General features: G+C 34.2%; 4 protein-coding genes across 10 annotated transcripts in view; 1 reads left to right on the forward strand and 3 right to left on the reverse strand.

Moving 5' to 3' along the window:
* Window positions 1-5,591, reverse strand: part of usp13 (ubiquitin specific peptidase 13) — a 41,637-nt gene extending 36,046 nt beyond the window's left edge. For all 6 annotated transcript variants that reach the window (XM_024278761.2, XM_024278760.2, XM_024278759.2 and 3 more), the window contains exons 1-3: window positions 5,168-5,591; window positions 3,555-3,680; window positions 971-1,031 (exon numbers count right to left, since the gene is read on the reverse strand). In XM_024278761.2, the coding sequence (XP_024134529.1) occupies window positions 971-1,031; window positions 3,555-3,680; window positions 5,168-5,278 (298 nt within the window). In that variant the 5' untranslated portion in view covers window positions 5,279-5,591. The remainder of the gene's footprint in view (window positions 1-970; window positions 1,032-3,554; window positions 3,681-5,167) is intronic.
* A 2,276-nt stretch (window positions 5,592-7,867) lies between these two features.
* ndufb5 (NADH:ubiquinone oxidoreductase subunit B5) lies at window positions 7,868-10,451 on the reverse strand (the record flags this gene model as incomplete). Its single annotated transcript, XM_024278771.1, is given in 6 exon segments — window positions 7,868-8,062; window positions 8,169-8,275; window positions 8,351-8,412; window positions 8,526-8,592; window positions 9,709-9,791; window positions 10,245-10,451. Coding segments are annotated over 6 exon segments (558 nt in total). The 3' UTR covers window positions 7,868-7,941.
* A 472-nt stretch (window positions 10,452-10,923) lies between these two features.
* On the forward strand, window positions 10,924-14,009 carry mrpl47 (mitochondrial ribosomal protein L47). Of its 2 annotated transcripts, none has more exons than XM_024278770.2 (7): window positions 10,924-11,099; window positions 11,556-11,704; window positions 11,799-11,859; window positions 11,931-12,027; window positions 12,137-12,267; window positions 13,496-13,591; window positions 13,676-14,009. In XM_024278770.2, the coding sequence occupies exons 1-7, from the start codon at window positions 10,966-10,968 to the stop codon at window positions 13,779-13,781; spliced, it is 774 nt and encodes a 257-aa protein (XP_024134538.1). In that variant the 5' UTR covers window positions 10,924-10,965; the 3' UTR covers window positions 13,782-14,009. The 2 variants fall into 2 exon arrangements, with proteins under 2 accessions (XP_024134538.1, XP_024134537.1); XM_024278769.2 differs by having other exon boundaries at window positions 10,925-11,099; window positions 11,553-11,704.
* Window positions 14,010-14,170: 161 nt separating this feature from the next.
* actl6a (actin-like 6A) overlaps window positions 14,171-15,780 on the reverse strand; it is a 12,525-nt gene continuing 10,915 nt past the window's right edge. The window contains exons 12-14 of the mRNA XM_024278767.2: window positions 14,792-14,887; window positions 14,617-14,703; window positions 14,171-14,543 (exon numbers count right to left, since the gene is read on the reverse strand). Of these exons, the coding sequence (XP_024134535.1) occupies window positions 14,463-14,543; window positions 14,617-14,703; window positions 14,792-14,887 (264 nt within the window). The 3' untranslated portion in view covers window positions 14,171-14,462. The remainder of the gene's footprint in view (window positions 14,544-14,616; window positions 14,704-14,791; window positions 14,888-15,780) is intronic.

Here is a 15,780-nt window from a genome sequence, read left to right on the forward strand (position 1 = left end):
TCGTAAAATATGTTTTAGGTCGTTTACTGTGAGAGAAATGCTACAAGAACATGTTAAGAACACACAAAAAAAGACGATTTGCATTGGAAAACCTGAAACACCTGATATTATTTTTCCATCTCCATGAAAAGTTCTAACATCTCCACTTTCACTAACTTGTCATTTTTTTATTTTTTTATTTTATTTTTTTTGGTTTATTAAAAAAATATCCAAATTGGACCTTCTTTTTAGTCATCAGAATGGTTCATCTGTATCTACAGTGGAGGTTTTTAAGGAAAAAAAATCTAAAATGTATTCTTTGAGTTTAGCTTTTAGTAGGTTTTACACTTTCCTTATGTATCAAAATATTTCATTGCCTGATTCTCTCTGTTTGTTTCCATATAATGTGTGTTGGGGGGCTTTTTTTGTATTATTTATGTATTTGTTTTTATTATTTATTTTATGTAAAGCACTTTAAGGTGTTCAGTAACAAGAAAAGTGCTCAATAAATCAATAATTGTTTGAAAAAAATCTTTAGTTCAACAAAATTAAATAATGTTGTTCTTCTTGACAATATGAGTTTGAAGGATAAATGCAGTTCTGAAGCAAACAGCCGAGGCTGAATTAAACATGTCAAAAAAATGTAAAGAAAAACTGCATTTATTCCACACATGTGGGTCTGAGCAGGATCAGAGTGAAAAACCAACAAGATGCATCACAACCAACAAATTAGATCCAATATAAACCCATTCATATCACTATGGCAACTGGACAAAAAAGGTTTTAAAACTCTTTCAAAATGAACCAAAATCAACAAATTTCCTCCATCTCAATATAATATGTCAGGATTATTTTATGAGCTCAAACAATTTCTGCTAAAAAAAAATAATAATAATAATAATTAAAACCCCTCTTTCAAAAAGATAGCATTTATTTTAGAAATGAATAAGTTAACAGAAATAAGGAGTTCTTCCACCAGTGAGTAACATACCTAGAAAGACTTTTCCATTTCTTCGTCTGGGGATTGCACCGCCTGCAGCTCCTGTGGTTTTCTGCATGAAAACGAGAAAGAAAAAACATTAAATGTATGAAAGAGGCTAATTAAATAGTTTTTTGCAAAGTTTTTTGTTCATAATCCAACCGAAGAGAAATATAATTTCCTGAAAAATGTTTCAATTGAATTTTCGATCTTTTTTTCATAATCCGTCTAAAGAGAAATATTTTTTAAATGAATGTTTATTGCTTAAGTGTATTTTTTTCCTCCTTATTGTAATTTGTTTTAATGCCCTTTATTTATATATTTATTTAGTGACTCAAAGATTATTTTTCTTTTATGTGTGAAACAGTAAATTTGTTGAAAATGAAGTGTTGAATTATCATTCTAGACCCATAATTGTGTCGGTTTTGCTGAAACTCCCTGGACCCATATGACACTAGCGGTGGCCAGACGAGCTGGAAGACTGTGAGTGCTGACACACTGAAGTCTGAGTGGACTCACATGAAAGAAAAACAGCAGACATAGAGGCAGCAGAATGCGAGCAGCTGTTTCTGACCAGCTCCAGGCATGGAACCAGCAGCTCTTTACAAAAACAGCTGATTTGAGTGTTTTAAGACCCAATAAGAAATCACAGCAACAACATTTGTAGTTTCCAGGAAAGGAAAAAGAACGTTTCAAGATGTTCAGAACAGTTATTCTTTAAAGTAAAATCCTCTGAATTTGCAAAACTTTCCATAAAAAGTCATCTTTTGTGTAGTAATATTTCACTGTTTGTCACTTATTGATGGTATATTGATTAATATTTGCACCCCATGCACCCAGTAACAGTTTAGCAAAGCATTTTGTCTAAGCTCCACTGCAAATGTAACATAGTCGTACATTTATCCCAGCTGCATGACCCCCAAAAATTCAATAATTATCTGATTTCTTGAGTAATCAGATTATTCAAGTGAGCCTATAAATAGCGTTAAACTATTTTTGAAAACACCATGCAGCCATCTGATTTTGAGAAACCTGATAAGCACTTCCAGATTTATCCTTAATAATCTGATTATTTCATTTATGAAAACCCTTTTGTCTGGTCTATTTTACATTTATAGTTGCAAAATATCTGCAAAACAAAAGGGTTTTTCCCTGGAGTCTGTCAATCAATGCTCACTAGATTGACAATTTAAGACCACAATGAACGATTTATCATTTGAAAAAGATGTATTTGAATATATTTCTAATAAATATTGTAAGTTTTGTCATCAAAACACAGCTGATTCATAAATAGTCAGTGAAATGTTCATATTTATTAGGTTTTACCTTCGGGAAATCTGTGATGTTATGTTTGCAGTTTTAAAAAAAATTAAGTGTTCTGAAACATGTAAAACGGCGTTTTTAGATTCTCATATCTCTAAATTGGATGTAGATACTTTGCTTATTTATTACAATAATCTAAATGTAATCCTGAATTCTTGAGATACTAGTTTTGTTTTCTTTTTTAAAATAAGATGTGTGAAGTCAAAATGTATTAATTGTATATTATGTTAAATTTAAAGTTTTATTAGGTGGAGGATCTACTATAAGCCGACGAGGGTTTTTTTTTTAATCTTCCTACACCCACTTTTTATGTTTTTTTTATGTTGTTGTAATATTTTGTATAATTGAAAATAAATAAATGATTATGTAAACAGAATATTCTGATTATCTGATAATAGCAGCAATCTATTGGACATTTCAATTTATATACCTGCATGTTTTATTACTAGCAAAAAAATAATTATAACTTTACATTCTATATTTATTTGTTCCTACCTTATTTATGTGATTTATATTCAGATTTATAATATAGTTTAACATCCATGCATGTAAAATAAACAAAGCAAATAGCAGAGCAATTACATCACAATTTTGATATATTTTTTAAGTGTTCCCAGTTGTCTTTTAATTATGATTATGCCATTTTTAGCCAAAAAAATTAAAAACTTGTGTCATTTTTTGCAAAGCTGCAGGAGGTTATTAGACATTTTGCCTCTAAATTGTGAGCGGGACCGGCGCACTTCCCATCATCCATCTGTTTACACGCTCTTCTGGTAGCTTACAGCCCCTCACAACCCCACAGTAAAATTACAAGTGAAATAAAAATAGCGAGCAATAACAAAACTATCCAGCCAAACAGTTTTGCTCAGATGAGGAAAACAAAGACATGAATCTGTTTGACTACAGGCGGATGCCTATGGAGCGGAGCAGGGCGCTTGAGGCTTGCCGTAGTAGCTTCTACATCACAAACAACAAACTTTTTACAACTGAATTTTTCCATCTGCTCCTGATTCACAATAATTTGAATAGAGAAAAACTCATAGATGCAATTTTACGCTTATTTTTCTTTATATATGTGAGAAAAATGGCACAAGAACATGTTAAAAACACCAAAAACATTATTTTCAATTCAGTTTTATTAACTTTTTAAATGAGTAAACAATTGTGGTGCAGTGAGATAATTTTCTTCATATTAATTCAAATTAATTTGGGATTTTGTTCTTTAACTTAAAGAAAGGAAGCATTAAATAAACAGGGAAGTATGAGAACGTACCTCTTTGACGTGGCGTTTCAGGTGCATGTAAACACTCTGCCCCGTTTTGCGATAATGCCTCTCTACGTGCTCTCGACCAAAGCCCAGGAATGTGTTCATGCACACATAGAGGCCTCCCTCGGACTCCTACAAACCAAAACAAACAGGAACACTGAGCAACAGCACAAGGTGGGAAATTATTTTCTCATTCCTTAAACCGAAAATCAAATTAAAAAAAACATTAGATTTCCAGCATCTTTAATTTTTCAGTCAACATTTATGCTTGTATCTTTTCACAAATACTGTGCAAACCATGCATGTAAAATATAAGGTGAAAAATTCTTTAGCAGAATGTGAATGTTTAGTTTAGTTCAAGACAAAGTAACTTAATTGTTGCAGCATTCTCATGATTATGTCTTAGAAAAAATGGTTATGTCACTTTTCTCAAGTAAAAACATATGAAACAAAGTTTTTTTCTAAATATTAACAAAAAAAATGTTTATTTAGTTTCATTTTTTTCATTAAAAAGACATAATATGGCCTTCAGGCTATCCCTAAAACCTCAGTTTTTAGGGCTCAATGCTTTCTCTGAGGTTCATTCAAGTTTAAAACACAAACTATAAAAATCTGACTATGTTCTGTCCTACAGACACACATTTTGAAACAACATATTGTGGTTTTAGATTTTTGTCGGATACACAGACTCACATAACAAACTTAAAAAATAGAAACATTATGGTTTTCAGACAACTTTTCCACCTTTTCCGATTAACATTAATAACTTTCTCCACACATATGGGCTGCCAGGCGATGAGGAAGTAGAAAGCACCCTTTCAAATTAAACTTAAATCTGCAAACAGCGTGGATATAAGCCACCTTTAAGTGGCCCAGAGTGACATATGAGCTTCAACAGTGCAAAGACAAAAATAAACCAGTCTTCAGGCCAGCATGATGAACTCCAGACAGCTGAGTCACCTTTAAAAATGGCTCCAGTGGGGAAAGTATTGGAGGAAAGCTTCATGACCCAAAATATTTGATGAAGTTCAAGAATATTGATCTCTAAATGATTAGTATGTTAAACAATAATAGTAATAATCTTTTTAATGCTGCACTTGTCGTTTTGTGTAAAGAATTAAAAAGTACACATAAGGGTGATGTTTATTTATTGATGTAATTAAAATGTACAATTTATTGGCAATCATTGTTCAATTTAATGTAGAAGAAAATACTATATAACATCATTTTTTTGTATTTATGGTTTAATTTATATTGGACCACAAAAACAATGCAGGGTATTGGTAATTGCAAAGCCATAATATAGGTTAATAATATCAATAAAGGCAAAATATACAACAATATATATTCATATTAGCTATTTTTATGAATAACTTTATTTTGAAAAGCACTACGGCCCAGAATGAACTGAAATGATGTTTGGTGGCGCGCGTGCACCCATTTCTTCTTCCTTTTTCTTTGACGAGGGAAGGGGAACATCATGGACTCGCGCGCATATCTGCTTCACGTGTGTTGATCAGCAGACGGAGGCGCACATTCCCCTCCACAAACAAAACAATACGTGGGTGGCGCGCGCGCGCCTTGAGCGCGAGGCATTTCTGAAGAGACAAGACACTTACGGGGGAGTCGAAGGAAAAGGCGCACTCGCTCTTGAAGACCCTGTCTCCGGTTCTGGGGACTCTGATGGTGGGCATGTAAGGGACCAGCAGCTCTCCCAAGTCTGCAGCCATCTTCGCATTCCTGCTGCTCGCAGCACAGTGCCGCGGAGCCTCCGGAGCTGCGCTGTCAGAGGAGAGGATGCTATTTTTAAAGCGCTCCGTCGCTACATTCCTCGCGCCAGGGGGATGTGACGCGCAAAAATAAAACGCCACGGGGTTTTTTTAGGAGGGCCAGACACGAAGGTGAGGGCACGGGGGAGAAATTCCGGCCTGTTGTTGTGGATTTTTTTTCTTCACCGAAAATGTGCGCAGAAATTACAGAGCTGCGGTGACGCCGCGCTGCTCACAGGAGTAGTTTACCAGGAAGGCCCCGCCCACCTCCGATAATGATTCAGAAACTCAGCAGACTTCTAACTCAGCAGGGGTTTTGATATATATATCCAGGGAATAACAGAAATTACATACTTTAAAGCAAATTTTCTTCTTTTTTCCTGGTCTTATTGTATTTTTAAAATTGTGTAAACCGATATAAGACATATTTAATTTAACAAGAAAATGGAGCGTTGGACATGACATTAAAAAAAAAAAAAAGTTCTCGCACAAATTACAATTTTGTGACCATGCCAATATGAGATCCACAAATTACCATTTTGTGATCACAATTTAGTATTTTGTTCCCACAAACTACTGTTGAGTACAAAATGTTTTTTTTATCATTTTGTGTGCACAAATGTGTATGTTGTGTGCATACATTAGTATTTTGTGACTACAAATTACTATTGCGCAAACAAAAGATCATTTGTGGCCTAAACATAGCAATTTATTGCCATTTTGTGTTCACAATTTAGTATTTTGTGGCCACAAACTACTCTTGAGCACAAAAAGCTAATTTGTGGCCAACGCTTAGGAATTTACTAACATTTGTGTGCACAACTAAGCATTTTTGTGTTTACAATGTAGTATTTTGTGGCCACAAACTACTGTTGAGCACAAAATGCTAATTTTTATCCACAAAAAAAGCATTTTGTTTTAGCATTTTGTGTGCGCAAACTTGTATGTTGTGTGCACACTTTAGTATTTTGTGGTTACAAATTACTGTTGCACACAAAAAGCTCATTTGTGGCCATAACATAGCAATTTATTAGCATTTTCTGTGCTCAAATTACCATTTTGTGTTCACAATTTAGTATTTTGTGGACACAAACTACTGTTGAGCACAAAATGCTACATTTTATACACAAAATAGTATTTATTTTTTAGCATTTAGTGTGCACAAAATTGTATGTTGTGTGCACAATGTAGCATTTTGTGGCTACAAAATACTGTTGTGCACAAAAGGATAATTTGTGGCCAAAACAGAAATTTATTAGCATTTTGTGTTCACAGTTTAGTATTTTGTGGCCAAAAACTACTGTTGAGCACAAAATGCTAATTTTTATCCACAAAACAGCAATTTAGTAGCATTTTGTGTGCACAAATTAGTATCTAGTGCACACAAAATGTTAATTGAAGGAAACTTTTTTATTATTTTGAATGTAATGTCCACTGTTAGTCCATAGTATGAAGCCAATAATGCATGTTGAAATAAAAATACGATGGCTGTGTGTGTGTATATTTGCCTACTGCAAGGTGCTGCCACCTACTGGACGGCTGTCTTCATTACCAAAATATGAGCAGACCTGCAACCTGAGGCTCTGGGATTACATGAGGCTTTTTGGCATTAAAGAAAAATGTTAATAATCATTATTTCAGTTTTTTTCATTTATGTATAGATTTTTAAACTTAAGTAATCTATATTAGTAAACATATAAGGGAGTAATTATTCATCTATAGATCGATTTATTTTCCTACTAGCCAACCAGATTGATCTGTCTGAGGAAAGTTGTAAATCAAATCAAATTAATTTATGCCATTATAAAATTGTGTCAAAATTAAATAAATTAATTAAATTGATATTAATATTGAACTACATTTTACTATAACGTAAAAACCATCAATAGCAGAGAACACACGTGATGGAGCAAAAACAAAAACATCAAGGGTCATCGGGCCAGTAAAGTTACACATATGTTAACACTATGCTGTTTAATAATTACTCCACTTAAGTTAAAAACAGGTGTTCACTATTTATTTTTATACTCAGTAAAAACCATTGTTATACTTTTGCTTCTTGCTGTTTTTTTCATAATGCTTGCTAATTTATAGCATAAACTGCCTATTTAATTAATAAAAACTGTTTTGATTATAAAACGGGTCAAAGATTGAACATACACTTAAATAAGTTACCCTGTAATTAAAAAAAATAATCAAATGCAAATAAAATGCAAATTTCAAGACTTGATAAACAAAATATGGAGGTGTTGATTGCCAAAAACATAAATTTGATTTTAGGAACTAATGTAAAAGTAAAGATCCTCTGACTTACAAATGTGTAGTGTCTTTAAAGATGTTACACAACATCTTAAGTAAACTTAAATGTACTCTGAGATTTTGCACTTAAAGACCTGTGACTTTGAAAGGAGGTCAACTAATAATGTGCTTCTTTTTAATCCATTTAAATAATTTAAGCACAACATCCCTGAATTTTCCTTTGTTTTATACAATTGCTAATCTAAAACTAAAGTTTATAGAAATAGAGAAGTCATAGAAAGAAAAAAAAAATACATATAGATACTTTATTTACGCAGAGAAAAATTTACAGTGAGGTTGATCAAAAACTTTAAACGGCGTCCTCATTAATTGTCAGGTGATGCCTTTGGACTGTTGTCGATGAGCTCCTTGTTGAGGGTGGGAACATGGAACCAAGGACCATCTCCACTCTCCCTCATCTGGCGCCGCACCTCCAGCTGTGTCAGTCTGTAGATGCCAACAGGAGGTGAATTAGCGGACGCTCATGTTTGTGACTAATCATCACAGTTATTGTAAAATGAGGAATTCAGATCATCAAACCATCGGTACTCGCCTCATATCTGCTTTTTCTTTTTCAATCTGAATTGCAGCCATCATCTTTTCATAGTCCTTCACTGGGCTGTCATACAGATTTCTGGAAATCCACCTGGTGATGGGGTGCTTTAATGACAGAACATTTTAAAGATGTTAGAGAAATCACTTTAATAACAAAATAAAGAAGATAGAGCAACAAACCTTGTAGTACTCCCAGTGTTCAGGTTCATAGCCTTCAGGAATCTCAGCCAGCTCAGCCTCACCTACAGAATACAGTTTGATCATTTTTCTTATTTATTCACCTTTTTCAGTGATATTAGGTCTGAATCAGTTAAACAAAGCAATATTAGAAGAAGGAGAAGACATCAGTACTTACCAATGAAGACATTGACACTGGTGACGATGATGGCTACAGGGATACCAGTCAAAAGGGTGTAATATTGCTGAGGAAAAAAGTAGATATTGTCAAAATTCAAACACAATGACAGGATTCACAAAGGTTGAAAGACAAACAAACAAAAAAATCACGAAGAATATTCATGTTAATGATCAATTTCACCACAGGAATATATGCAAAATGATACTGTTAAGAGTGTAAAAGCCTCTAGAAAATATTAATTTAAAGACCCACTTTGATCATCTTCTATTAATGCATTTTAAAGCGTTTTCATTGTTCTTTCAATTCTAATTATGCCGTTTTTATTAGTTTTCTAAGACACAGTGACAGGAGTTCATTCAAAAATTGCCTCCGAGTTGGAGGAGGGACCATTAGCACTGAGCAACACCGCCCCAATTGCCCTCACCCATCTGTTAACACTCTTGTCTTACAGCGCCTCACACCCTCAAAACCTCACAATAGTGGTGCAACAAAATGGTGAGCAATATTGGAGCTTTCCAGCCGTACAGTTTTAAGCCAGATGCCAACTCAAAAGAAGAAAATGAAGATATACAGGGATCAATTTGTCTGTAAGTGGAGGTATCAGAATGGAGAGGAGCCCTCAACGCCACAAATACACACTTTTTCAAGCTGGATTTTTTTTTTCTGCTACTGATTTGATTAAAGACAAACTCAGAAATGTAAGTTTAATTTTCTTATTATAAGCCCACTTTAAAGAGAAAAATTCCACAAATACATGTTAAAAACAAGCTTTTAATCAGAGAGGGTCTTTAAAAGGTTCTTTACATCTAATATTCCACTCGCTTTTAAAATTAATGCCACTTTTATTTTCAAAGTGATGATAACAAAGTAAGCACAGTTTTGTGTAGTTGCAGTATTTATAAAATATATGAAACTTATTTCTGGAAAGGTTAGTGTTTAACTATCCTCACTTGGATCAAACAAAGTGCATATATTTTATAAATAAGAAAACAGCGTCATAGGGATATAGGGGCCACAAAATATTTGACAGTATCAGAAATACAACAAAAAATGATAAACTTGTTTTTTGTTCTTTTAAAATAAGAATATTGTAGAATAAATTTCATTTTTTCTAAATGAATAAAGTGCTGGTGCAGTCCCTGAGATACTTGTTCAAATGAGCTGATGTTTCAGTACTCACCAATAAACGCAGAAATCTCCTGTCGTAGTAGTCGGAGGGTTTGATGACAAACATTTTCTTTCCATGACCCCAGCGAATAGCAACTGTAAAACAAAGATCATGCCAAACAGCTGTCAAAAGTAACATATAAACAAATAGATTATAAAAAGTATCACAAATTTGGAGGATGATTCATTTATTAGAAAATAAGTAAATAAACATGTGGGAAAACTACCACTGAATATGAATGAGTTATAACAAATAAAAGCAGGTACGTTTTTGTTTCACTAAGGGTTCACTAACTATATTTTCATTATACTCAACTAACCAACAAATTTGAGAGTAACTATAGCCGGAACTCATATGCAAAAATTCCTACTCACAATTTGTTAATTTGCTTTTTAGTAACACAGTTTGTATCCAGCTTGCAAACCGGACAAACCTAACAAGCTAACTCTTATTAGCATGCTAGCTAGTCCCGGCGCAAGGTCACAACAGAAATAGACTAAATTCATGGTAAAACGCCTAATTTTTCTAATCACGGGAAGATTACTCACCTTTGCCTGTTTGGGGAATTGCTCGAGTGAGAAGATTTGCCGAAGAACTCCCAGATTTGAGTGGGGTCAGTCTGGCTGCGAAAGCAGCAACAGACCTGAGAGCGCTCATCCCCACCATCGCTACTGTGGGAAGAGCGGCCAACAACGCGGGCTCTGATTCGTCGATTAGGAGATGAAGCTGGATCCGCCATATTTGATAAGGGCAAACTATTGTTTTCCCCCTTTTTGATTTATTTAATGAATTTTTAATTCCTTTTGACAACTTAGAATTTTATATTGTTATTTTACAGGTGTTCATAATACATATAAACTAAATTTTAAAAATAAAAAAAGGTTTTTGTACTGCCCTTTACCTTCAAAAAATGAAATAAATAAATAAAATAATAATGCATGTTTATAAATAACTTTAAAAAAGGTTTAATTTAATTTAAACCTTTTGACAGTTTTTAATTTTACACTGCACTTTTATACATTTTTGTACATGGAAAATATGTAACTTGGCTTTTACAGCTTAGCCTAAAAGAAGGGGAAAAACATCAAGACAGCAAACAAAAATAGATATTATTATGCATATTTATGAAGGCTTAAAAAAAGAGAAGAAAACATTTTCTTTTCTCCGTTACATTTTCTTCCACTAGATGGCGCCAGCGCGCAACAATCGCATTGGCCAGTTCAATGAAAGAAAAAGAAGAAGAAACTAAAAAAGGAAATACTCCTAAAAATGGCGGCGTCCTCACCCGTAGGACGCGTTTTGACTCTTTGCAGGCGGTTTCAGAATGTGTGCACGTTATCCTCGGCGATTGGAACGCAGAAGTGTGCTATTAATCTGACAAAGTACCAGGATAATCTCAACAGGTAAAACTGTGTTGCTGTTTTTAATAATATTTTCTGTCTTGATTTTGCCGTTTGAATTCGTGTCGTTTTTGCTAACACACGTCAAGTCGATTATCAGCAAATTTGTAAACTCGTTTTTAACAAATAACCTTGATAAATTAGACTCTTAAAACCCAAATATATTTTTTAATTCGTCATTTAGTTTCAATAGCAATGTCCTGTCGTTATATCTGAATAACCTTTAAATGAAGGAACCGTTCACTAGTATATTATGCTCTGAAAATTGTTTAACAGCTAAAAATATTGGCACTCAAAACTTCTCGACTAAAATGCCTATATTTTTTTTATTCCTTTAAAAAAAATAAACATGACACACATGTCTTAAATAAAATAAATCACAATAAATATATTAAAATGAAAATTTACCACGTTAGTGTCTTTAATCCTCACCATGTATATATGTTTTGGGCCCAGCAGGAACAAGTCTCTCCAGGCCTTCTCATCTTGTAGCACCTTCTTCAGCCCTCTGGTTCAGCACCGATCTGTGCACACAACCATCAGCAGAAGAGGTCTGGAGGAATTCTTTGACTCTCCAGAGAACTGGGGAGAGAGCACAGTGAAGTCAGGTAAAAAAATATGGAGGTTTTGTACATTGGTGATGGTACATAAGAGTTTATCTGATTAGTTTTCAACTGGTTTAAAATGTTTATGTTCTCATAGGTGCACCATGGGCTGCCAAACAACTGAGAGCAAAAAGCAACGAAGACTTGCACAAGCTCTGGTGAGCGATAGATTGTAGTAGTGGTACAGATCTATGTGAGAATTAACTGCAACACTAATTTTGCCACACAGGTACGTGCTGCTAAAAGAAAGGAACATGCTACTCACACTCCAGCAGGAGGCAAAAAGACAAAGAGTTCCAATGCCAAGTCCTGAAAGACTGAGGAAGGTTGGTGCAATGATGATGATAGATTATGGAGTCTAGTTTTGTTTTTTAGAATTAAGGATAGTATTAAATGAGGAATCTGGCTAAGGTAGATACATTTGTGTTCCAACAGGTGGAGCGATCCATGAAAAGACTGGACACAGCAGTGTGGGAAAGAGAGACTTCACTTAGGCTGTTGCAGACAGGTCAGGAGAAAGGCCGTCCAGGAGCCTGGAGGAGAAACATGTTTGGACAGGTGTTGTGGTGAGTGCAGTAGAACTGCCATGATTAGTTGACTAATCGACTATTAAAATAGTCGACGACTAATTTAATAGTTGATTAGTCGTTAGTTTATATTATAAAGAATCCAAGTAAAGATGAAAGTTGCATTATGCTAGCTTCTTGGACTATTTTGGCATTTATTATGATTTTTTTTTAGGCTGTTTTGGATATTTCAGCACCATTCTAGCTGTTTGGCTAACTTTTTGGAGTTTAGCTAATATTTCAGCAGCATGCTAGCTGTTTTGGCTAGTTTTTTAGTCTAATTTGGCCTTTAATTCATATTTTAGCTGGCTATCAGCTTCAGTGTTTTTAGCTATCAGTTTCAGCATCTGCAGATATGAGCACCAGAATCTTCAGCCGCCAAACTCAGCTTACAGCATTGACACTAGCATTATTGCAGGTAACGCTATACATCTATTTTTAGTTAGTTTTAAGCTAATGATGGTTAAGATGTGTGCTTTACATCCAGTTTACCCATGACCCAATTAGTCGACTAATCGGAAAGAATAATCAGTGATTAGTCGACTATTAAAATAATCGTTTGTGGCAGCACTAGAGCCCAGATTACCAAGACATCAACTAATTCAGGGGTCTGCAACCTCTGCTGTGGCTCTTTGGCTTTGAAGAAAAATACTTTAAATAAAAAAATGGTTTGCAATTTTGGTCATATTGCTTTAGTTTGTTTAGTTTTGTCATTCATCTTTTGATTTTTAGCATGTCAGATGACTGAGCTTTACAGTTAGTGGTTTATTATTAAAATAAGCTTAGAGCGAATTTTCTTATCATACAATTTTGTTTTATTAAATACAGGGTCTATTTGATTTTAAAACTTTTGTCAAAAGTAGAATTTGAAATTTTTGTATACGAAAAAACATTGCACTTAGATTTTATAAATGAACAGCTTAAAATATTAACAAAAATATTGTGTATTTTTCTAAATAATGAGGTGGAAATTCGGTCAGAAAATGGATCAAATGGCTTTTTTTGTGTTAAGAAGTTGCAGACCTCCTTCATGCAAGCAGAAAATACCCAGACCCAATTTATCGTTGGCACATCCCCTCTCCAGAAGAAGCTGCATCAGTTTGGAAGAACAAGATCTTTTGCACTAAAGCAAAACCTGAGCTGTGTCTTGATGCTGTCACTTTAAATTTGTCAGAATGTATTTGTAGTTCTTCCACACAGCAGTAATTCTGACATCTCTAACCTGCAGGTATCGATTCAAAGAGTATGCGATTCCCTGGTACTTGAATAAAAGATACAAGCGCAAGAAATTCTTCACACCATTATTTGTCGAGCCACACGTCAGGTGAGATGCATTTAAAGCACTGCAAATACTTTTTTTGTTTAAATTGCAAAAATATGTGAAGCTGCAAATGCTTTGTTTCTGCAGGCTGCGCATAGAGAAGTCCCTCCGGGAAAAGACCAGAAAAGCACATCAAGAGAAGCAAAGTCTGCTCAAGTTAAAGGAGAAGTTTCCAAAGTCGCTTTCTGCTTGATGAAGCTTGTTTTGGTTAAGTTTAATATAAATAATAAAAGTGCATTTATACTTTTATTCAATGTATGTAACAAAGCTAGAACGCAGTCTCTGTTTTTGTCCGTATCAGAATTTAATGTTTCTTTTTGTTTAAATGTTTCAAAATCTTGTGACAAATAAAAAAATATAATTGAGCTCTTACAAATGCAGAACTTTGTTAAACAAAGGTTTTATTTAAAAAAAAAAAAAAAAAGATATGGGACAAAATTGTGAAAATTAAATACAAATTCATTTTGAGTTGACTTGAGACTAAGAACATGAGACGGGAATGACCTCAACCAAAATGCAAAAACAAGCACGTCACCAAAGCAAACAGTCATGCACTACTAAACAACGGCCCTCCAAGCTTCATTCTTTATCACAGATGTTTTCTATAATGGTTTGTGTTTGACACCACAAGATGTAATCAATGCGAGGTCTCTAAAAGCAGATCGACAATAAGGCAACTGACTGTTACACGTTTAAACAAAAGTTCGGACATCTTTTCTTCCCAGGCAGGGCTTTGAATCGAATCATACTGTGGAGAATAAAAACAGAACGATAGATAGCAGGTTGTTCCTGAGTCCTGGCTGGAGGCAAATGTTTCATAATATCGACATTGTGCCAAAGACTGTGAGGGAGTAGTGGGGATCTTGGTAACGAATCAAGGACACTTCCTGTCCACACATTGCTTTCCTCCCTCTTCATACTCCTGCTTGGAGATCCACATCTGTTGGAAGGTTCCCTAGGGACAGAAAACAATGTATGAATACAAAAATGTCAAATAAATGCTTGAATAAATGATCAGGAGAACTCACAAGGGATGCCAGGATGGAGCCGCCTATCCAGGCACTGAACCGACGCTCCACCGTGGTGCTGTTGGCGATCAGCTTCAGTCTCATACTCTGAAAACCACAAACATGAGCAGAAGAATATAAATCAGTGGTAGCTTAAAAAATACATTTGTGTTTTAGAGTGTCTGGTGTTTCTCACCGGTGGAGTTTTCTGAGAGAGCTCCCTGTTCAGGCGATCAGTGAAGCCTTGGATGAGCGTGTTTCCTCCCGACACCACTACACTGCCATACAGACCCTGACAAACACATCAGCAGACACAAGATGAATCGATTCAAAGACAAGTTTTACTATTTATCTCATTTTTGACTTGACAGTAGAAGAAAAAAAGTTAAAATTGAAAGACCTATTATTAAAAACACACAAGTAGATTAAAACTGTAAAGTTAAATCTTACTTTTCTATTTCATAAATTACTCCTTAAACCAATCACAATTATAAGATCTAAAAAAATAATAATTATTCCAAAACTCCTTAGCTTTAATTTAGGCCTGTAAACATTAACGCACACGATTATCAAACTCGAATTAACGCAACTTAGTTAACGTAACTGCGTGTCAACATCTTTGTTTTCTAAGCCACAAATTTTCATAAAATGTACCTTGTAAAACATTGTGATTATTAGTGATCAATCACAACATAAAAGTGTAATTAATCTGATTTTTTTGTAGTTGGTTGACAGCCTTCATTGAGAATAAATGTTCCAAATGTAAAGTTTTGAATGTGATTTCATATTGTTTTTATTATAAGATAAGTGGTCGGTAAATACTGTAAAAAAATAAATAAATAAAGTTATTGCGATTAATTTTCTACCAGTTTGTGAGTAATTATTTTTTTTTTTAATAGATTCCTGGCCCTACTTTATTTACATTTGGGCTTTCCCATCTTTTTCCCTTCTAAATGTAGGTCACAACTTTTTATTTATCCCAATTCCAATGAAAACCCTGTTTTTAGTCTTGTTAAACATGTATTTGTGGCATTTTCCTGATGATGGAGGATATATAAAGAAAATTAAGCTCAAAATTGCATTTCTGATTATTTTATTAATTCAAATTGTTATGAATCAGGAGCAAACAAAAAATGCAGTTTGGAAAAAGTTTGTAGCTACAATGCAGAAAATGTAAGGCAACAC

Source organism: Oryzias melastigma, linkage group LG4, assembly GCF_002922805.2.
Source record: "Oryzias melastigma strain HK-1 linkage group LG4, ASM292280v2, whole genome shotgun sequence".
NCBI classification, from domain to species: domain Eukaryota; kingdom Metazoa; phylum Chordata; class Actinopteri; order Beloniformes; family Adrianichthyidae; genus Oryzias; species Oryzias melastigma.

What these genes read in the sequence shown, in the direction of transcription:
- mrpl47 (XM_024278769.2), top strand. Translation starts at nt 10,966, where the DNA reads ATGGCGGCGTCCTCACCCGTAGGACGCGTTTTGACTCTTTGCAGGCGG. An exon ending in ATGTTTGGACAGGTGTTGTG is followed by an intron (nt 12,268 to 13,495) that starts GTGAGTGCAGTA and finishes TCTAACCTGCAG; the next exon opens with GTATCGATTCAAAGAGTATG. An exon ending in TTTGTCGAGCCACACGTCAG is followed by an intron (nt 13,592 to 13,675) that starts GTGAGATGCATT and finishes TTGTTTCTGCAG; the next exon opens with GCTGCGCATAGAGAAGTCCC.